At 38.9% G+C, this 23,551-nt stretch overlaps 1 protein-coding gene and 1 long non-coding RNA gene across 5 annotated transcripts in view; one reads left to right on the top strand and one right to left on the bottom strand.

The window, feature by feature from the left end:
- Positions 1-2,916: 2,916 nt before the first annotated feature.
- Positions 2,917-6,997, bottom strand: LOC148126228 (uncharacterized). Its single transcript, XR_015743009.1, has 2 exons — positions 6,908-6,997; positions 2,917-6,177 (listed from the first exon to the last, which is right to left on the bottom strand). It is a non-coding gene; the product is annotated as an uncharacterized LOC148126228 (long non-coding RNA).
- LOC113438182 (ADAMTS-like protein 2) overlaps positions 6,957-23,551 on the top strand; it is a 43,612-nt gene continuing 27,017 nt past the window's right edge. For 2 of the 4 annotated variants that reach the window (XR_015743008.1, XM_026703461.2), the window contains exons 1-6: positions 6,957-7,088; positions 10,373-10,515; positions 13,303-13,378; positions 16,221-16,323; positions 19,623-19,768; positions 20,967-21,090. Coding sequence is in view for 3 of the 4 variants with exons in the window: in XM_026703461.2 (XP_026559246.1) it covers positions 7,002-7,088; positions 10,373-10,515; positions 13,303-13,378; positions 16,221-16,323; positions 19,623-19,768; positions 20,967-21,090 (679 nt within the window). In the remaining variant the exon portion in view is untranslated. Of the gene's footprint in view, positions 7,089-9,598; positions 9,720-10,372; positions 10,516-13,302; positions 13,379-16,220; positions 16,324-19,622; positions 19,769-20,966; positions 21,091-23,551 lie in introns of those variants that run through there. The other 2 variants (XM_087930454.1, XM_087930455.1) reach the window with 2 other exon arrangements.

Here is a 23,551-nt window from a genome sequence, read left to right on the forward strand (position 1 = left end):
AATATAAGTATCCTATTGGGAACAGAATATGATGTCAGTATACCATTTCATCTAGTTTAGTATTTTTTTCAGCCACTGATTAGGACTGTTCTACTTATCTGGCTATATTGACACTGAAGGTGACTAAGAATTCTTACAACTACTATTGTAAAAAAAATGACGGGTATAGTTGAAAAAGCTACCTTAGAAATTACATAAGTATAATACAATTCCTTTCTAGTAATAAATTGGGACTATCTAGTTAGTGACTACAAAGTTCAGAGAGTTAGGAAAATTATGTAGTTGCTTCACTGAAGTGATACTGGGTTAACAAACACAGATGCCTGTAAAGAATTGACAGCAAACATACGGTAGCTGCAGTACATAGAAATTATTTTCATTTTATTTAACTTTATTGAAAATGAAATTGGAATCTTCCCTTGCAAACCATGCTACATATATTTCTATACTTTGTGACAGTTACAATCTATATGAGAATCTCCATTCTGTTTTAGTAAATATTTCTCCTGGACAAACAAACTGAATCTGTTTTCATTTGAAGATCCGGTTTTAGCACAGATTGGTGCTGGGTAGAGCTCTTCAGATTCTAGTTGACTAAATTGATGAGCAATGTGAAAGTAGGGCAACTCACGCAAGCATCTATTGATGCTAGTCTGCACTGAAATTAAAATTTCTGTTCTCAAATTAATAGGACTACAAAAACTTGGAATAAGGCAGTAGCATACCACTTCCAAAGTAGTGCCAAAACCCCTTGCATGAATAGATCTGGGTAATTACCAGGGGTAAAATTCAATTCAAGACAATTTTTATCTTTTTAATAAATGTACATAATAAACCACTATACAAGATAAAATTGGTTCTAACTTAATGTTAGTGATGTGTTTGACCCATTGAATTCAACAAGGCTAAAGCTGGTCAACACTGTCTTGTCTCATTGGTTTCAATGGAATTAAAGTGGGATGTGGTTCAAGTCTAATGTAGCAGATAGGAAGTAAGTAAGTACAGCTCTCTTTCAACAGCAGTCTTCAAATATATACTGAGAACTCATCATTCTCTACCCAAGATATTCTGAATATATTTTCTAACAAACTTCATTGCAAGTTATTTTCCACTGCATGGTTTTGGTTGAAAAATTGCCATCACCCTTTAACAACTCATGAAAAGCAAATTTACCAAGATTTTTCTGAAAGATTGAAATTCATAAAAGCTCATAAAATAGCAGAATAGTTATTGGAGAGATTTTTGAATGTAAATCTAATCAAATCAGCTAAAAATCACCGCATATAGAGAAATTGGTTTAAATGACTAACTTGGAAATGAGTAATCTAGAAAATTTTCCATGCTACAAAATCAAACTTTAAGTGATATGTATCTTTTAACTGGGCTGCAGAAGTGATGTACAAGCCCATACATGAAGCTGCATTTGTGAAAGCGTGCACACAAAACCATCCTCCCTGCTACCATTTCCACTAATCCGCCAAGCCAGAAAGGTTGGATACTGCTGTTTTAAAGAGCATTTGTGAAGGAATTACTGCATGCTGTTCATGGTGTATTTGATTTGTATCTGGCAATATTAACAGTTGCTAGGATATGTTCTCATTAAATACCTGGGAGGGAGGGAGGGAGGGACGGAGGGAGGGAGGGAGAGTGAGAGAGAGTGAGTTGCTCTTCATGTTTAGAAAGGCTGGATTTGAAACAGTATAATGCCATCTAGTGGTTGTATTATGGCAAACGTGTCTTTGTGTAACTGTGGAGTCAATCTATAGCTAGTCCTATGACCCTTCATGTAACAAGAGCCCTTGAAAAGAGATTGATGTCTAGTCCTCACATGAATGGCTGTTGCAGTGTCCCTGCAGTTCACATGATCAAAATTAAGAATTTGGTAATTGACATGCATTTATGATTATTGCAGCTGGTATCACATGATCATCATTTGTGACCTTCCCAAGAGGTTTCTGACAAAGTGGGGAAAGCTGGATTTGCTTAACTGTGTGATTCACTTAAGAAATCAGCAATAAAGGTCGTAAAATCAGGTACAACTCACTTAACAATCGGCATTGCTTAGTGACAGAAGATCTGGTCCCGATTGTTTTCTTAAATTGACGGTTGCCTGTATTTTTCTGTGGGTGGATTATGGATATCTTACATGGTTGGTAATGCATCGATGTTTTTTCATATAACTTCAAAACATGAATCTCACACTATAATTAAGTGGCTGCCATTCATTCATTATATTTATATATTGCCAAATCATCATAGAATTCCTGTTAACTGCAACATGAAAGCATCGATTCTAAGTTTAAACCCCTCCAGTTACATTAAAATGACAGGATACATATTCCAATTTTTAAATGTTTAAATATGGTTTTTATATGGAAGAGAATATATTTTTCTTATTAGCTGATTAATTAGCTGAGAGCCAGTTTCGTGTAGTTATTAAGGTGCTATACTAGAAACTAGCAGATTGTGCATTCTAGACTTCTTTTAGGCATGAAAGCTGGCTGGGTGATTTGGGGCCAATTGTTTTCTCTCTCAGCCGACACACCTGACAAAGTTGTTGCTACAGGGAAAACATAGTAGTCAGGAATACAGATAGCAATAGCACTTAGACTTATATACTACTTCACAATTCTTTACAGCCCTCTCTAAGCGATTTACAGAGTCAGCCTATTGCCCCCAACAATCTGGGTCCTCATTTTACCGGCCTCGGAAGGGTGGAAGCCTGAATCAACCTTGAGCCTGGTGAGAATCAAACTCCTCCTGGCAGTCAGCAAAATTAGCCTGCAATCCTGCATTCTAACCACTGTGCCACCACAGATAGTCCTTGCTAACTGACTACTTATTCAGTTATGGTTAGAAGTAACGGCAGAGCTGAAAAAGATTATGACCAGTCCTCAAAGTTGCATCACTTCATCCCCATGGTCACCTGATGATGATTCAGGCACTTTGCAACAAGTACACATGTGGAGCTATGGTAGGGGAGATAAAATCAGACAACAAGGTTGGACCTCTCTTGCTTTAGTCAAATCCAAGCCTAAAATAGGGTGGGATTTCTTCACAGCCAAGAATTACCCTTTCAATTGCCATAATCGAGACATTCAGCTGAGGTTCAAAATGTAAGATAAAATCTCAAATACAGTTGTTTATTTTTGTTGGTACTTCTCTCCCCCTTCCTTTTTCTGCCCTGAAAGTTGTCTCATTCTCTGGTTTTCATCTTTCAGTATTTACTAGTACATTTCAAGGTTCTGGGTAATAGGTCTACAGAGAACAGCACTGTTTTTTATGCTCTTTGATTTTTGCTTTGACATCTAAAGTTGGTTTTTGATGGTAGTATTGTTGTTACACAAACCCTAGCTTTAAAATTGCCTTTCTAACCAGAGCTGTATTGTCATTCTTAGAATTTCATCAAGAGTAAAATATATTTTGCTGTTCAAATAAAGTAATATATCTTTATTTTTTTTCTCAATGAACACTTTAGGGTTATGACTTTTAACTTGATAAAGGCTTTGAGAAGTTCTTTACTTGATTGAAGTTGTATAGCCCTAATTTATATGCTGTCCTATCCATGAGTACATTCAAATATCTTGGACAGCTTAAAATGGCAAAGTAGCAAAAGTATTTTTCTTCCCATATTTTATAAATAATGAACGTAAAACTCACTTCAACTGGAATAATTTCACAAAGTTTAATATACATAAAATCATGAATTTTATTTTTAAATTCACTTTAATATTAACATATAACATACATAAGGGAATGCAGAAAAAGAAATCCAAATATTGTGCAATCCATGGTAATTATAAAGGACCAAAACCCAAGGAAAAATCGCAAAACTTAATGTATACAAGGTGGCAAAAACCACACGGGGAGACAGAAATGATGAATTCTAGGTTTCTCACCAGAGTTAATGGCAATAATTATAGACAATTGTTTTTGTGGGATGCAGGGAACTATAAGTTATGGCCAATCAGCTAAAAGAAGCTTTCTCATTTGGTCCTGAGGTTTCTCCTGAGAATTATTGGATAAACATAGACCACTGTTTATAACTAACCTTATAATGCAACAATATCTGCTCTGATTCATAAGATCAGAGCATTTTTCAAATATCAACCTAATCCCTTAGTTAAAAGGATTGAAATCCAAGAAAAAAAAAATCTGCATGAAAGAAGTTTCTGACTGTTTCAAATTACAATTTCCTATATTCATCACTGATAAGGAATTATCCTATGTTTGGTTATATAGATCGTTCCTTGATCTACTTATCATGAAACAATAATGCAAAAGATTCAGACCCAGGACTGACAAGATGCTAATTCTTATTCCCAGAGCTATTTTACTGCAAGATTTATTAACTTCATCCACTTTTCTATAGACTTCTATATACCAACCTGCTAAACTCCATTGAGCAAACTATCCTTATTCTAGAAGAGTGAGTCTCAGTTGGTAACATGCATTTCTGGATGATTCTCATTATGTTGGAATTAATTTGGAAGTTTAAATAAATTTTGAAGAATTAAAACTTATCTGCTAATTAGCTCACCAACGCAAGATTGTCTTGTGAATAACCAGTCTCTGCTTATTTGTCTTTTTATGTATTTTTAAGAAAAATTCTAGATATACAAAGTTGAGATTCATATATTTTCTTATTTCTGCCAAAACAATTATACTGATTCTTAAAAACTGAAATATTATTATTTAGAAATTTATTGACATTACGTTATAGACTATAGGTCCTTAAGCCATTTATAACAGATCGTTTAAACTTTCCAAATATCTGATGGGTATTTATTTTGTAATTTATTCATTTAACCAACAAATATATACATTTATAAAACAGATAAAACAAAGGGAAAAAACAGGCTTCTATTGTTCTTAAGCATGTGAATTTGTATTAAAGTCCTTCTCAAGCAATCAACAAAATCTCATGAAACCATTTTTAAAATAAAAGATCATCTACTGTAGATATTTCTGTTGGTGGATAATAATTGATTTTGTTGCTCAATGAGTAATTGTACATTATTATATGCCAACTATCTGTAAATATGTAAGTAGTCCTTGACTTACAACAGTTCATTTAGTTGTCCATTTGAAGTTACGTTACTGAAAAAAGTGACATATGACTGTTTTTCACACTTATGACCCTTGTGGCATTCCCATGATTATGTGATCATAATTCACATGTTTGGCAACTGACTCATATTTAGGACGGTTGCAATGTCCTGGGGCTCATGTGATCCCCTTTTATGACCTTCTGACAAGCAAAATCAATGGGGAAGCCAAATTCAACCCTAACTTAACAATTGCAGCAATTCATTTAACAACTGTGGCAAGAAAGGTCGTGAAATGGGGCAAAACTCACTTAACAAATGTCTCACTTAGCAACATAAATTTTGGGCTCAATTGTGATCATAAGTCGAGGATTACCTGTGCAGGGGTATCAATTGTTGAGAGATACATGCCGGTCTACATCCTGATTTTCAGCCAAGCCTTATTATATCAATTAGTTGTTACGAACAGTGGACTATGACAACAACTTGAAAGCAACAAATTAGTTTATTCACGTATTTGCAAACATGGGTACACAGAAAGTGGACACAGAATAAAACATTTATCAGCTTTTATCCCCTTACACAAGTTCATTTCCCCCTCCCCTTTTTGACACAACATCCTACTCAATTCTCCTAAAAGTCCCCTCCATCTTTATTCAAAGAATTTTAACAAGTTCACCATAACCTTTTTCCTTGCTAGCATAAGCTCTAGTGTTATTTTTGTATTTCCTCTGCTTGCTGTTTCCCCTGGCATTCAGGCTCACTAAGGCTTGTGGTTTCATACTGTTAGCTGTTACATAAAAGTAGTTTTGAAACAGCTTACCATTGTTTGACATATCAAGCACCCACTTTTTAGAAACAATACCAACTCCCATTTTCTTACACAAAATATTAATACATGATGATTATTATTTAAAATGACCATTTTCCTTATATGTGACAGTTTCTTTCTTTTAAACCACAGAAATCCACATCTTTATGATGAAAATAGGGTTTCCACTGGCTCCCCGTGAATTCCCTTTAAATTCCTGAGAGAAGCAGGCCAAAAAGGCTTTCATCTTCACTGGAGCAAACTAGTGTACTTCAAAGGTTAAGTAGCAGGATCCCATGGGTGGCATTGGGAGGGGCCCTAGGATGCAAAAACATTGTTTATGTAGTACACTCAACAATAATCAACGGTTAATGGTCAGCAGAAAGGAAAAACTTGGAAAGGGATGCCTGTCCTGTTTGACAATAACTTCCCAGTCCCTGACACAGCTCAAGCTATATTAACAACTTCACTTTCGCTCTGACAGCCATTTCGTTAATACTAACAAACACATCCATATATGCCCACGCTCCTCTCAAGGTTTGGCCAAGACCTCTTTATTGTGGAATCCAACACTGCCCCCACCTGACCCCACCATCTAATAAAAGATTTAATCTCTGTCCCAGCATCTATCTGCAACTCTTGGGTGGAAGAAAACATGGTTCCAAAGAGTTCAGCCCTCCTTGGAACCTTGCCTACTTTTCCCGCCCCGCTGCCTAATCCGGCAGCTCTTGCTGAAGGGCCTCTTTGACAGTCAAGCAGGAGAGGATGTGGGGCCCTCCCGCCTTCCTTTCCTCGGCCAGCAGCGGGCAAAAGGCTGCCGGAGGAAGGCTCCCGCTGCGTCGGGATCCTTTGTCTCTCTTTGAAGAGGGAGGAAGGGGGCAGACAGGAACACCCCCACTCCTTCCTTCCTTCCTTCCTTCCGTCCTACTGACGGCGTCTTTGGGTGGCTCTCGGGTCGCCTTGTCAATCACCGCTGCCCAGAAGCCACAGGGTTGCCCCGCACTCCCGCAGACCCCCCATCAGATTGGAAAGTCATTATTTTACTTACTCGGCCATGCCGGTTTGGGTTCAGGCAGCTGCTCCTGCTGCCGCCAGGACTTCGCTGCCGCCTTTTGGCCGCTCATGGAGCGCTAGCGAGCACGATGGCCGCGCCTCCCGCCTTCTCCGCCCGCCGGCTCCCTATACTGCAGTCTGTACTTCTGCTGTTCGCCTGGGCACTCCGCGCTAAGGTAAGGGGCCAGAGGCGGCGAATGTGGGGCAAGGTGTGGCGGTGCCCGGTGTTCAACCGCCGCTGCACTTGGGGGGATTTTGTGCGCCCTTCCATAAGGATTTCTGAAAGGCGCTTTTGCAATGTGCTCCCGCCGCGGCTACCCCAGCTGGACTTGCATTTAGGACAAGTAATAGCCCTGACTGAGTAATAATCCGTTCTTGAGGAAGGTCTCATGGCTGTCCCAGCCACCGTCGCTCTACTACTCAGATCTGTCGCAAAGCTCCACTTCAAATCGACCTCTTTCCTAGGGCGTTTTCCCGCCCCATTCCTTTTAAAATGTTGTGGTCGGTGCTGAGCAAGGAGAGAAATGTGTGAAACGACGGCGCTGGTTTTAGCCTGCGTCTTGCCCTCTGGAAAGTTCCCGCGGCGTCTGCTTTCTAATTCAGGCTGGGTTTTTATTTTATTTTATTTTTTGCTTGGTATTTTTGCCCGTTGCAATTAGTTTCTCTCTATGGCATTGTCACTAGTGGCTTTAAAAGCGTCTCGAATTGGAACCCTTACTAATGCAGGGCAGAAAATGGATAGGTGATTTGTGGTTTCTCAAGTAAAGGGTTCAATCACTGAAATACTGTCCTGCATGAAAATTCAGAATTTGGTTGCTGTTTTTGTTTAAAGAAATGTTTATTATTGAATCTTAAACCTTACTCCGGTGTTATACAGATACTCAAGGTGGCTTGCAGCAGTAAAAATAAGACCAAGGAAAAAATAATAATTTGGTTAAAATCAAAGTTAATTAAAATCATTCAGAAGTTAAAGCTTGTCAAAGAGGTGCCATCATTTAACCATGTTCCTAAATAATGGGAGAGCAAGAGCCAAATTCTTTTCTTTAAAAAGTGCATTGTATAGCTTGGAGATACTCAACGGAAGACCCTTGACCCCGATTGTCCATCTTCTGGCAACAGGGGCATTTTCAAAGGATCTCTTCTAGTTATATCAGCAGCTGGCCAGATTAATGCTGGAACAGGTAATCCAGCAAATAAGCCCTGTGCCAATAGCTATGATAACCTGTGCAAGTGTTTCTAGTTTCTATCATCATATGATCCCAGAGCCATGCAGTAATCAATAATTTGGTCCCTGCACCTTACATCTTCTGGACATTTTTCATGAGTAGCTAAATATGTTAAAAAGATGTTGCTTTCAGGAGAAATCAATTATATGCTATTTGTTTCAGAAGAATAGGTCTTTTCCCTGTTTCCTTTCTTCTTAGCTTTTGGATTGCTTATCCTCAGAACATTTTTGAGAAGAGCTGCCAACCCATTTTAGATGGGGAAGCATGGTGTATTCATTTGGCCTTTTTTGAGGCATACAAAACCATACCTTCTGACCTGACCAACCTGAAGTTCCAATTAGAGCCCTGTGCTCTTTAAATATTTCTTGTCTCCCCACCATTGTTAAAAGCCGTCCATCACACCCTTTCATTATTGCAAAACACCTATAGAGAATCCAGGCCACCAAGCACTACCTCTGCCATTAGATGGAGGAGGCAAACCCTCCCCACTTTAGTCCACTTGCTTTAGCTGCCCTAGATTTCATGGATCACTGAACCCATTGTAGCCCTGCTTTTCAGAAACCCCACAGTAGACCCTCCTCCACTTTTTGAATAAGAAAGAGTCACCTCTTTTTCTATCCTGGGGTGGGGAACACTGCTGCTCCTTTCAAATGCTTCTCAGTGATTTTCTTATGCACGAACTCCAAACTTCTACTAGTTGGAAAGAAAGTTCCGGCTCTGGGTGTTCAAAATAGATGCACACTTGTCATTAGGCAAACTTTACTTTCTTCATCACCTTGCCTCCTTCAGATGCTCACAACTTTCCTGAAAATACAGAAAAACAGAAGCAGCATGTAGTGCCAATGTCATCATCATTGTTCATGGATAGAAATGTAATCAATTAGTACTGTGCCACTTCTTTGTACTCCTGTAGCAACTACAAACATTCCAGGAGATACAACAGCTCCTCTCTATTTTCTACTTCTTTCCACACTTACTGCCACTCTCTGGACAGTGTGACTCATAGAGATATGCAGCAGACAGTATTCATAGCTTACAGTATCTGTGTGACCTATGTGGATAGATAATTCTGTCAGGAACTGATTGCAGAGGCTCACATGAAGCCTAGTTTATTTCTCTGTAGCATTTCAATCAATTCTGTTTTCTCTGTATTATTTACATATATATCTAACCATCCAGAGTGATGCCGGAAAATTGTATTATGGCTGCAGGGGATATAAGAGAAATTCAGGTAGTCCTAGCTAAAAGGCAGTAATTGGGACTAGACGTTCTGTCACTAAATGATGTCCTTAAGTGTGATGTCATATACCTGCACTGCTCAGTGGCAGCAGTTCCATTAGTCCTCAGTTATTAGGTGAATCACTGCGGGTCATTAAGTGAGGTCCTCACAGAATCAGAGCTTCCCACTTCTTGCCAGCTTCTCCATTGACTTAGTGGAAAGCCAGCAGGGAAGGTTGCAAATTGCAATCATGTGACCATGTGATACAGTGACGGTCAGAAATTCGGGTTGGTTGCTGAGCACCTGGGGTACAGTCATGTTGCTGCAAAACACTGCAATGATTAAAACTTCAAGGACTGCTAGTAAGTACCACTCATTCAGTGCTATTGCAGCTTTGAATAGCTGCTGCACAACTTTTGTTTACCAATGACTATCTGTGCCATCTTTGGCAATCCTCCCAACCAGGCAAAATGATGGGCTAGGGGACACAATATGGCTCATGCTACTGGGAATTTGGGGGGAGTAGAGGAAATCTCATTTAAAGCCCCATAAGCTGGATGGATCAACCTGATGGCACGAATTAGCCCAGTGGATTAGAGGTTCCTCATCCCTGTTTCTCAGTAGTAGAGAGATGTGAGTTCCAATGTTTAAAAATGAAAAAAACAACAACACATGAGTTTGAGATAAAAGTTTTAAAGTAAATACTATGGAGGAAGGAGAAGAGAGCCGAAAAAATAACTTATCAGTCCCAAGTATTGGGCCTGGAAAGCATACTCAGGACATGGAGGCATCCAATAATGAACAAATATATACAGGAAAGTACAAATTATTATATATTTCATACATTATTTCAGTCTCCAGATAATATACACATAGCCAACAGTCTACATCAGATGGACCAAAACATGGTCATACAGCAAAATATGAACCTAGGAATAGCTTGTGAGGTTAGAAAAATGGAGATACTGGGAGTTATTCTGGAGTTCTTAAGGTAACCTTTCCCTGTTTGTGTCAGGACAGTAGTGAGGCAGCAGAAGAAGCTGGTACCTGGAATGAAGAGGTCACCAAATGGTGGGGAGAATGGAGCTCCTGGTCTACATGTTCCCGCACCTGTGGAGGAGGAGTAATGTCAAGAGAGAGGCACTGCTTATGGCAGCGGTAAGTAGTTGACCAAGGCCACTTGATAGAAATGCAAGATCTTTAGTTGGATAAGCCAATTTTACTATCACAGTACATTTGGCATTTAAAAAAATATTGAGATGTGACAGAGCAATTCACTAAATCACTTTTTCTCTGAGTGGCTCAATTTCTCTAACTTCCTTTTCATAGATAATTTTCATAATCCTCACTGTTTTCTCTATTTTCTTGAGGTTCAGGAACTAACATCCTGAGCTGATTCCCTGATTACAGTGCAGGGAAGATACAGTTTGTATAAGGTGATGATAGATTTCTTTCTGAGGAATCCTATACTCTCAGCCTTAGCCAGGTTGCTCAAATTTCCAGCTAGCTAACCATGCTGAACTTCAACCTGCACTCAAGAGTTGAATAAGCTCCAGAGAAGCACCTGTTTTAACCTGCTGCTCCACATCCCTGGATCCTAATGAGAACAGGCATTGGAGACTTCTATCAACTATGCTTATCCACATTTCTTCTTCCTATTCTACATAAACATACTTCTGAGGGGTGAAACCGTTTCTCTTTGTTGCTGTCAAAATTGTGTGAGTTTATGTGTGTGCCCTTTTATGTGGTGTGCCTGCATAATTGAGGTCTGGATAAGCTGAGGTTCTTTCTATTTGGAAATAACCCTGATTCTCAATGTAGTTAGAAATAAGCTTTACTTTTGGGAAGGCTCTCCTTTTAAGTACCAACTAGCAGGATCATCTGCAACCTACAGTTTGTCTCCAACTTAAAAAAAAACTATGTTGTGGCAAAACAGGTCATAAAATCAGGTCTGACTCATTTAACAACAACTTAACAATGGAAATTCTGGTACCAGTTGTGGTTGTAAATTTTCTGGGAGTAAATTCTATTTACCTTGAGCTGGCTTTATTTCACTATTAGCTCTGAAAAAAATTGTGATGCTATTCAGCTTTGGAAGTATGGGATTCAGAAATGCTGGAGTAGAATATTAGTTAATGCTGAGGAAATCACAGTTAACTATTTGGAAATATTCTGAATATTTTTCTGGATGCAATAGGTTTCAATGCAGCGTTCTTGCTCATATTTAAGCTAAAGAAAGAAATTGCAGCATAGAGCGAAGTAGCAAAAGTTATTATGGATGTTGTAATGGCATAACCTAAATGAATCTTTGGTGGATCTTTAAAGATTAGATGGTGTTGGATCTAGGTAGCAAAACTGCAGTGTTTGGATTTGAAGAAGCAATGTGATCTGGAGTGTGCATGGGATTTGAACTTCTTTGTTCAATAACATTTTAAAGCACGTGTCTCCTTTTTCCGGATTGTAAAGGAGCTGTAAAGGCCAACTGTGTAAGCCCAAGAAAAGACATGGCTGCTTTAATGCAGTGTGTGCATTAACAAATTTTTCAAACTTTAAATTCTGCTTTCCCATTAAAATATGAAACTTTGCACAACCATACCAGGTAGTACTGAACTTGGATAGAAGACCAGACTTATAGACTACACCATGTGCACAATTATTAGACAAGTGAATATTTTGACCATATCGTCCTTTGTATGCATATGTTCCACCTCCAAGCTGTATAAATTTAAATGCTTAGTGGATATAAGCAGATCAGGTGATGTGTATTTGTGTAATGAGGGAGGATGTGGCCTAAGGAGGTCAACACCCTATATCAAGGTGTGCATAATTATTAGGCAGCTTCTTTTCCTCAGGCAAAATGGGCCAAAAAGATTTAACTGACTCTGAAAAGAAAAAAAATTGTAAAAAGTCTTTCAGAAGGATGCAGCACTCTTGAAATTGCAAAGATATTGGGGCGTGGTCACAGAACCATCCAAACATTTTGTTGCAAATAGTCATCAGGGTCGCAAGAAACGTATTGAGAAAAAAAAGGCACACCTTAACTGCCAAAGATTTGAGAAGAATCAAACATGAAGCTACCAGGAACCCATTACCTTTCAGAAGAACATGATTTTTATGCAGGACAATGCTCCATCTCATGTATCGAAGTACTCCACTGCATGGCTAGCCAGTAAAGAGGCCTTAAAGATGAAAGAATAATGACATGGCCTCCTTCCTCACCTGACCCTATTGACCCTAAACCATGTTGAGAACTTGTGGGCACTTCTTAAATGGGAAAATTATGGTGAAGGAAAACAGTTTTCCTCTCTGAAAAGTGCCTGGGAGGCTGTGGTTGCTGCTGCACAAACAGTTGATTGTCAACAGATTAAGAAACTGACAAACTCCATGAATGGAAAGCTTCTGACTGCTATTGAAAAGAAGGGCGGCTATATTGCTCATTGGTTTTTTGGGTTTTTTTTGAATTGTCAGAAATGTTTATTTGTAAATTTTGAGTTGTTTGTTTATTATTCTCACTTTAACAGATGAAAATGAATGAGTGAAGTGGGAATATTTTCATTTTTCATTTAGTTGCATAATCATTCTGCACACTAATAGTTGCCCAATAATTGTGCACATATAGATATTCTCCTAAGAAAGCCACAACCTCACCTTTACATCCTTAAATATTCAGATTTGAGGTTTATTAACATTTTGGATTGACCAAGAGCACTATAGTTGTTCAATAAAAAAATTAATCATTCAAAATACAGCTTGCCTAATTGTGCACACAGTGTAGACTGGGAACCTGAAAAATCATCCGGAATGAAGGGAGTAGCACACTACTACCATATATATGAAACTCAGTTTCAGAAAGACTTTTCAAATGGTGTTTCGTACTCTAAACCAGAATCTCTCTTGAAGTCAACATTTTCAGTTCTTTTGAAGAAGGATTCTTTTTTATTGCAGGCTACACGTATCTCAAGGGACGAATAGTAGCATGTGCCTAGGTCAGTCGAAGCGCTATCAGTTATGCCAACAGCAGGTAAGGTTATCTTTTATAGATACTCTATTTGATCTTCAAGAATGAATTTGATTCTTTGTGTGCTGCAGAGCCCAGCTAGCAGTTAAACTAGTATGAAGGCAAATGATTTTACATGTTGACAGCAGCAAAATTACTTTGTAAACAAAAATGGAAGGACACTGAGAATCCCACAATGGTAGAATGGCTGTGAAAGTTGATGGAGTTAGCAAATATGGCTAAATTAACTGCTTTGATTAAAGAAAAGAGCACAATTAATTTTGGTTCTACTTCAAAACTGCTTTTGGACTTTTTGCTTGAAGTGGGAAAAAATGAAACTTTGATTTTGGCTGATTCGCTAGGTTTGGTGTTATATAAATGGCTCTTATATATTATTATAGAAAAGTAAAAAGTTGAAGTTTCATGTTATTAACGTTTTGTACTGTACCAAAAGGAGTCGGAAGTCACTGGTTTTTTTTCTTTTCCCCCTCTATCCTACACTTTTCTCTCTTCCCCTTTTCCTCTCTATTTTACCTTTATTTTCATTTTTCTTTATATTTTTGTTTTGACAAACAAATAACGTTTTGAACTGTGAAGTACGGGGGCAAATGGGAAGAGGTTTTTGTTTTCTCAGTATTTACACTTTATTGTTAACTAAACCTGCAGTGCTTCCTAGCATTTCAAAATAAAAGAACAGAAAACACAGTTCCTTCAAAAAACAAATGGTTTTGTATAATTTATCTCATTCTTCATATTTCTTGATCATTGTAAGAGCATATAGACTTCCTTAAATGTTCAGTAATTCAGTATTTTTCCATCTCAAGCTTTTGTCCTTATCTGAAGAATAAGTAAGTGACTTAGCATGGAGAATTTGCTTGGTGAGTTTATTTTTACTCCTACCTATACCTGTCAAGTTTGCCTGGTGGAATTCTCCCCACAAATGTGTTATATTTCAAAAATCAATTGAAATAGAGATACTGGGTAGAAAAACAACTTACAGATGCAGCTGAAGGAAATGACAGAGTCTCCTGATGATGACAGAATGGAATATCCTACTTCTGATCAGCAATTGGATTAGTTTCTTTTAATAAGCTTGCTGTCCCAATGAAAAGTTCTTTATCAGAAGAACATTAGCTTAAGAAAGAGAATGAGTTTAACGTAATTCACCCCTTTTCCTATGTCAGTTTTCTTTACTCCTTAAGGATTGTAAATATACAATGAATCTTGATTTCAAACTCTTGTTCTGTACCACAGAAAAAAATCCCACTGTAGTTGGACAGGATTTTAAGTATAGTAATTAATGCAGACATAGTTGCTGTGAAAGGTATTGTCTAAATCTCAGGAGGAGAAATGTAACGTGCTATGCAGATCCATATGACCAAAGGCCAATTAACTCAAGTTCTTCTGAAAAGCAAAAGATAGGAGATGTTGTAGCCAGACCATCTTTATGGTCTGCTCCAGTGCAGGGGTCGCCAACTTTTGGATCTCAGGGACCACCATACTCATACTTTTAAATCCCAAGGACCACTAATACGATTTTTTTTAAAAAAGCTAATATATTTAATATAATTTTTTTATGTTAAATATAAATTTATATATATGTTTTCTTAAGTTTTCATGGGTACTTACATGTATGGTATTCAGCTTTGTTCGGGTATTTTCCCACATCATTATAGTTGTGCTTTTAAAGTTGTAGCAACGTTTTGGCAGAATCTCATCTGCCATCATCAGGTTTCTGTATCGTGTTCGTCTGTGAGTCAGACTTTCACAGCCGTTTCAGTTTTAAATTTGGGACTAGCCTACTGCTGTGCCAGAATGGGTTTTTCTTCATCCTGATTGGTTGGGAGTCTTGGTCTGTGTTTATTGGTCTTGGAGTTTGCTGTGTTCTGTGTTCCAAGACCAATAAACACAGACCAAGACTCCCAACCAATCAGGATGAAGAAAAAACCATTCTGGCACAGCAGTAGGCTAGCCCCAAATTTAAAACAGAAATGGCTGTGAAAGTCTGACTCATAGACGAACATTATACAGAAGCCTGATGGTGGCAGATGAGATTCTGCCGAAACACACACACACATACACACATACACGGAGTGTTCACAAAACTAGCTTTGTTCTGCAGCCCCAAACTTTCCCATTACCAACATATCTCTTTCAGAGCAATCATTCCTCTTCAGGTATTGTAAATTCTCTTTAATGAATAAAATTTGAAAAGGCATGTCTGTTCCAGCCAATATCCAGCTTTTAAATGTTAACAGGGTAACAGGAATGCACGTCTCCTATTAAGAACCTTCAAGATGGGTGCATTAAAACACACAGGTTGCAGATAGAAAGCACCTCTTTGTGAATCATTAGAACAGTCATGCCTTTTTGATATTGGCATGGCTGCTTAAAAAGCTGCTCCAAGTAGGCTCCCTGTGCATGTTTTTTCACAACTCATTTATTCATCTAACTTCTTTGTTTCTGGTGGAAATTAAAATCCCATTTAATATAATAAGTGGAAAGAAGAGAAACAAAGGACTAATGAAGGGACACATACATGCTATTTACTTTCAAACAATTTATTTGGTTGTTTTAATGATATGGGTGGCCTCTTTTGTCTAAACCATTACATTTTTACATTGTCTTTTTGTCCTAAACCATTAAATTTCTCTGAAAACTTCAAAATCTTCATACAATTAAATAATACTATTCAGATTGTCCACTCCATTATTTTTCAACCTTTTCCAGCTGGCTGAGGAATTCTGGGAGTTGCAGTCTACGGATCTTAAACATTGATTAATGTTATATTTGGACATAATTCCATGTCAATCTAGTATAGAGAGGCAATGGAACAAGCACCAGTTTATGTTTCTTTTCTCCCCAGCTTTGCCCTGTCAACACAGCCAGTTTCAAGCAACATCAGTGTGCCAGTTTCAATGCCAAGGCCTTTGGAAAACACTATTATCATTGGATGCCACTCTATCCAGGTTTGCCTTTGCTAAATTATTAAGCAGAAGCTATAGATCAAAAAACAAGGAGGTAAGAGGGTTTGCAAGACTTTGTGAAGATTGAAGACTGCAAATATTTATTCCCAGAAAACCAGAAAATATCCCCATTTTAAATAGCAAGATATATTGTAGCATGGGCTTTTATTGACTAAATCATACTGAGATGCAGCAAGCATTATATTTAGTGTGCTGATAACATAGATATAGGGGTGGGTGGGAGGAAAGGATGTAGGAGAAAAGCTACTTACTTTGTATTCCTGTTTCCTAAAAATAGGAGAAGGTTTCATTTGAAACAGCAGTTATACCTGGCAACATTATTTTTCTATCTCAACTACAGTATTTCAGTTTAGTATACTAGCCATCTTCAGTCTGTAGACTCTCCAGATGTCTGAATTTCAACTACTAAAATTCTCAACTATGACAGTGATGTTAAGGTATTCCAAGAAGTCACAAATCAGGGAGACATTTGGATTGGGGAAGACAGCACTGATTGAGAATTCTCGAGCCAGGTAGTGTTATCAAGTAACTGCTGTTAAAGTTAATTTTCATGCGGTCAAAAGTAAATGATCTGATGCTAGTTCTGGCCATTATGCAGACAAACAAACAAACAAACAAAAAAGAGATGGAAGCAATATCTCCCACTCAAAGGAGAATTTATTCTAGCTCTTTACAAAGAGCAGACACCCAAGAAAGAAAGAAACCCAAGAAAAGTGAACATTGATAAACAGAGCTTGCATTTAATACACAGCAATCACTGGAATGATTCTTTCAACGTTCATTAAGTTTACCGCAGTAATATCTGCTTGCCGCAATGGCTGAATTCTTGTGTGCCTATTTAATTGACTTTATTTTAGCCTACTCGGAAGAAGCCTGACAATTGCTGCTATAGATGAAGGAGGGCCACGGAATTGAGAGCCATAAGGAAGCCATATAGACCTTAAGAGCACCAGGTTTCCTTCTAACAGGAAGGGGCAACTCTCTGGTCATTTCCTCCCACAGCCAATCATTTTGTTGCTGCAATTCAGTAGCCAGATGGCCAATTTTCAGCAGCATGGCTTTTCTATGATCTCATTCCCATTAAGAGGGGAAAGAGAAGCAAGTTACATCTGAAAGGCAAACTTACCATTTCAGTTTTAAGCCGTTCCCCCAAACAGTCTGAAATGTTACACAGGTACTCCTCGACTTATAACAGTACATTTAGCAAGCGTTCAAAGTTATAGTGGCACTGAAAAAAATGTGACATGACCATTTTTCAGTTATGACCATTACAGCCTCCTCATGGTCAAAATTCAGGAGCTTGACAACTGGTTCATATTTATGATGATTGAAGGTCACCTTTTATGACCTTCTGACGAGCAAAATCAATGGGGAAATCAGATTTACTTAACAACCAGGTTACTAACTTATCAACTGCAGTGATTCACCTAACAACTGTGGCAAGAAAGGTCGCAAAATGGGGCAAAGCCCTCTTTAACAAATGTCTCGCTAAGCAACAGAAATTTTGGGCTCAATTGTGGTTGTACATTAAGGATTGCCTGTAGTAGATCTTTGGCCATTTTACTGGCAAACTTTAGTGACCTAATTTCAAACCTTACTTTACGTTTTTAGAAAGATTGTTAAATATGGAAATAGGAGATGTTTGTTTCCAGCTCACTCTTACCTACATCAAAGAGTTAAAAAAAATGAGGATGTAGGTTTGTTCTCTGAGCTTGAGGGTTAGTTTCTGAACATTTTGTTACCAGGCTATATGCCATCTTCAGCAGAGTTTAAGGGATGTCAGTGTACCTCTGTTTATAAGGGCTTCATGTGGTCAGTAGGTCTTGTGATGGGGAGGTCACACCAGGTGAGAATCTTGTGATGTGCCTTGTGATGGGTCAGGTGTGAGTCGCATCAGGTGAGAGTCTTGTGACGGGGACGACATGCCAGGTGAAGGTCATTGGGAAGTGAAGTGCTGGTTGGGTGGGGGGGTTGGGTGGATTAATTGAGGAAAGGTACGGAAAAGAAATCTAAAGAAAATTGGTCCTCCCCATTCAATGACATCGCACATCATTGCTGTGTGTTTAAAGTAGTAATTTTAGTCAGGGTTCATGTTGGAAGATAAATACAATGTATATGCTTTTACCCAGCAAGAGATCTCAGGTAAGATTTTTAAAAAATAGCAATGACTTTTTAGAATGATTTAAATCTGAATTGGGAAAAAAAATGTGATTCACTAGATGTTGCTGAATAACCCAAAGATAGTTTTCAAAAGGCAACTTGACTTCGGTTTTTTTTTTTTTTTTTTTCATTGAAAGACATTTTGCTTCTTCATCAGTTCTGGCTGAATTGTGGGGAAAGAAAGGATTCATATTCTTAGCAGTTATCTAGTTGTTAGCACCTGAAAGAATTGGTTGTTAGCTCTCTAAGAGTTGAGAGTTGATCTGTACCCTCAGAATCACCTGAATCAGAGTTCAAATGATTGTGGAACCTTCTTGGTACTGCTGAAAGGACTGTGTTGTAGACAGGTGGTGTCATATTCGTCCCCCACTCCAGTTAAAAGAAGGGGGTTCAATTTTAATATAAATGGGCTCTTTGATCCCTTTTCAAACCAAGGGTCCTCTCTGTTCAGAATGTGGATTTTGCTATCTTCAAAAGAGTGACCTTTGTCTTTCAAATGCCAATGGCCTGATGAATCTTTTCGTGATAGGTTTGTTCTTCTGTGTTGTGCCAGGTGTTTGTGAAGTGGTTGTTTTATTTCTCTAAAAAGGCCATTTATATTAAAATTGAACAGCCCTCTCTCAACAGAGGGGGAGGGATAGGACATCGCCTATATCCTGTCTATAACACAATCATTTCAGAGGACCAGGAAGGTTCCACACCCATTTGCACTCTAATTCAGGTGACCCTGAGAGTACAGGTAAACCCACAAGTGGCCTCTATGACTTTCAGAAAGCTAATGACCAGATGACAGCTAAGAATATAAATCTTTCCATTCATTCCTCCCCATTCAGCCAGAACTGAAGAAGCTTCTTGGATGAGGGGTGAAACATTTTTTCAAGGAAAAAACAGTTGCCTTTTGAAAAGCACCTTTGGCTTGATGATTGAGAATCATCCATGGACATGTTGCTGAATAACACCTCCTAAAAGTCACAATAAGAATGGACAATGGTGATGATTGCTATAAAGGTTCAAAATTTCCATTTTTTATTTAATTGGTTTTAACACCTTCTTGTATGTAAGTCTCTTGACCCCAATTTGCATGCCCTCCCTGTTTCCTTTTCTCCTGTGCTTTTCTGTAGATGATTACACCAGCATTTCTAACAAGCCCTGTGATCTCCAATGCACTTCAAGGAATGGGGAGAGACAACTCATGACACAAGCCCAGGATGGCACCTCGTGCAAGGATAGGGCTTACCAAGGAGTCTGTATCAGTGGGAAGTGTGAGGTACAACTTTGATGAAAGGAACTGCTCTCTAGATTCATATACTATCCAAAGAAATATTTTCCTAGATGCCTACTGCGGTAGGATGACTCTTAGCTTTGGGATGTATGAGTTCAGCTGGCCAGATCTATTGGCTAAGACTGGGACATAACCAGGGGTGGGCTTCAAAAATTTCAGCAACCAGTTCTCTGCCCAGTGGCCATGGTGGGCGTGGCCTAGTCAGCCTCCTGCACCACGGCGTGGGGGGGGGGGATTTTTGCCAATCCCAGTCTCCTGAGGCTTTCCTTGAGCCTCTGGAAGTGGGAAAACGGACTCTGCACGGGCCCTGCACTTACCTCGCATCCAAAATGGGCCATGTGGAGACTCCTGGGAGGAGCGGGGCAGGGTGGGAGGGGTGGGTGGGGCCAGCCAGGGGTGGAATTTGGCGGTTGTCTGAACCAGCCATAACATTAGCTATGGGTTTTCCTGAACCCAGGCAAATTCATAGCAGCCCACCCTTGGACATAACAAGAGTACACTGGGACATTCCACTGGAACAGACCAAAAGCCTCCTATTTTAACATCCTTTTTTTAAGCTAGAGGCCTTAGGGAAATCAAGAAAAGTAATATAGAGTTCCCTAACCTCTCAGTAGGTCTAATATTTATCACACCAATACTTTATTTGTCTAATGATGTTTTCATCTAGTTCTAGTCCAACAAATCACTGAATTGTTTTCTGATGTTTTCTCAGTCTGTGCATAATTTTATAGCTCCCTTTTGTGCCATTGTAAAAATCTCTAAATGAAGAAAGGTTAAATTTTTAAGATCTGTTTCATGAAATGTATGTGCAATTGAAGTGAGAGAAGAAGAGCTATGAAGCGTTATGTTGTGCTAAATCCGCACTCCAAAATGTAATGGTGAGAATCTAAATTTTGAGCAAGGGAGATGGAGCAGAGAAAAGAACCAAGCTTTAAAACAGAGGTCCCCAAACTTGGCAACTCTAAAGCTTGTGGACTTCAACTTCCAGAATTCTGGGAGTTGAAGTCCACAAATCTTAAAGTTGCCAAGTTGGGGACTCCTGCTTTAAAAAATAGATATAAGAAATAGATCTATACACATCAGTTGTGGGGAAAAAACCAAAGAGCTTGATCCAAAAACTGAAGAATCAAGGTGGGCTTTTAGGCATGGATTTCAAACCGGCCTTTCCTTTTTCCCCCCCTAGCCAATAGGGTGTGATGGCAGCCTCTACTCTTCCCAGGTGATGGATCGATGCCGGGTATGTGGAGGTGATGGAAGTACTTGCTACCGAGTCTCAGGCAGTTTCCGAAAAGGGATCTCACAGTTAGGTACACTTTGCTAACAGAACTGAGCTATTTTGTATTACGCTTTGTGACTTTCTTGCTTCTGGTTAGACAATTCTGGTGTGTGGTGAAAGTGCTTGCTTAGGAATTCTAATCCTGCCTTAGGCATGAAAACTGGTTGGGTGACTTTGGGACAATCATCCTCTCTCAGCCCAACCCACCTCACAGGGTTATTGTAGGAAAAAGAGGAAGAAGAATACTTGCCATCTTGAGTTGTTTGTAAAAATAATAAAGGTGGAATGAAGATGTAGTAAATGAATAAATTTAGCCTGGGGCTAAAGCAAGAAAAAAAACCCTCAGGTATATAGTTTGAAGGATATTGATCCCATCTGATGCCTTTATGTTAGAGTCTGAATTGGGAATCTTTTTAGAGCAGAATGATAATATGCAGTACATTGCCATAGCCACATGATATGGCATTATTGAATTCCATTTCCATACTTCTCCTTTCATACTGCACCTAAAACCTATCATGGGCAAAAGCATATGGAATACAAACCTCCAATGAAAAAGCAGGAGACAGGGAAAAGTTCAGTCCCTTGTGAGGTTATTTTCTTTCACAAAAAGCTAATGCCATTTTGTAATGGGGGATAGTTCAGATAAATAACTTTCTAAATATTGCCGAATAACAATTTCTGTTGTTTCATTGTCATTAGCTGTAAATAATGAAGTTACAGGGAACTGTGGCTCAACATTCTTTGGAGGCCTCAAACTCTCCATGTTATAAATATTTTCAATTGAGGAAGTCTAGTTCTATTCTTAAGATTATACTGTGCACATGGGCAGCTTTATTCTGCATTTTTAAAAGCAAGTAATGAATTAGTTGAATGAGGGATTATGAAATAAGCTATAAAAGAGAATGAACTGAAGAAGATAAACAAGGAAGATGGATCAGAAAGCAATGCGTACATTTGAAGCAGTATTATTGCAGTCCCAGGATCTTCTATGCATTTCTTTCTGAGAAGAAAGGAAAAATGTGAAATTGGAGAATCTATATTCTGTAGGACAGGGGTGTCAAACTCGATTTCATTGAGGGTTGCATCAGGGTTTTGTTTGACCTCGGGGGCCCGGGTGGGCGTGGCCATCTCGATGTCACTCATTGAGGCTCTGTTTTCAGCCACGACTGCCTCTTGCAGCCCTCTGCTGGCAAAAACTGGGCTTGGGGAGGCAGCACGTGGCTTCCCTGACTCTGTTTTCGCTGGCAGAAGCATAGCGGGGCGGTCCTTTGCTGTATCCAGGATGGCCCCACAGGACAGATCTAAGGACCCCACAGGCCGGATCTGCCCTGTGGGCCTTGAGGTTGATGTCCCTGCTGTAGGAGATGTCAGGCTATGCACGAAATATTCCACATGCAGAGTCACAGATACTTGATAATCTTGCAACAGTTCTTTCAGAGAACTGAAAAGAGCTGCTTTTCAGAATAAGATATGTGCCATATAAATTTGATAACAAACAGTTCTTTCCTTTGGTGAAACCAATCAACTGGAGCTCTTGATTGAGTCAAATAACAGCCCCCAAAACTGGTTCCACCAAATATTATCAAAATACGGGATTGGGATTGAGCACCATATTTCATTTTGATTAAAAGAAATAAAACCGTTCACTGTTATATCAGCCCACAAATTCCCACAGTGTTTCATTATATCATTATTGTTCTTACAATGGCTTTGATTTAGATCATGTTCTTCCTTGGCTGATCAAAGTTGGCTGTGTTGTTCAAAGCAGCCTTAATAATTGCTATATCTGAGGGAAAGTAGCAATGTCTGCCCAGTTCCTGGTGTTTGTACTTCAAGCTCTCATATAGTTGGAAAAACAGAGCTGTGTTTAGCATGTGTCCTGACTCCAGGGTTGAAAGGAAATGCAACGATCAATCCTTTGGATTACTGAAAGTGGAGAAACGAGCTAGTTGTCCTCCTTCACCCAGGCAGTCCACATGTCTTGGGCCAGTCCTTGGAAGTCTTGTGGATTGAGCTGACTCTGAACTGCAATTACTAGTGTTTTCTTGAGAAAATGCATGCTAATGTTCATCGTCATCAAGCATTCACACAGAGCACAGGTGGGGAATGATGGCCTTTTTATGACTTGTGGACTTCAACTCCCAGAATTCTGCCTCAGGAATTCTGCTAGCTCAGGTATGTTGGAAGTTGAAGTCTACAAGTCAAAGGAGCCAGCGTTTCCCACCTCCGACATTGATGGATGTGTCTATCTGATGTAGAGGGAGGGTTGCAACTCCATCACACAGGAGCTGCAAGGGTTTCAATTTACCTTCTGATAAATCTGCTACAGAGAAGAGATTTTATAATAGCATGGAGTAACATCAAAATAATCTCTCGGCATATTTTTATGATAAAATCTAACATAATGATAACAGCATTATCCTGGTTTTTTAAAAAAAACAACCAATTGAGACTGTGCATAATTAAAAGCTCTTACACATTGTATATTT

This window comes from Pseudonaja textilis, chromosome 3 (genome assembly GCF_049901715.1).
Source record: "Pseudonaja textilis isolate UNSWEBS1 chromosome 3, rPseTex1.2, whole genome shotgun sequence".
NCBI lineage: Eukaryota > Metazoa > Chordata > Lepidosauria > Squamata > Elapidae > Pseudonaja > Pseudonaja textilis.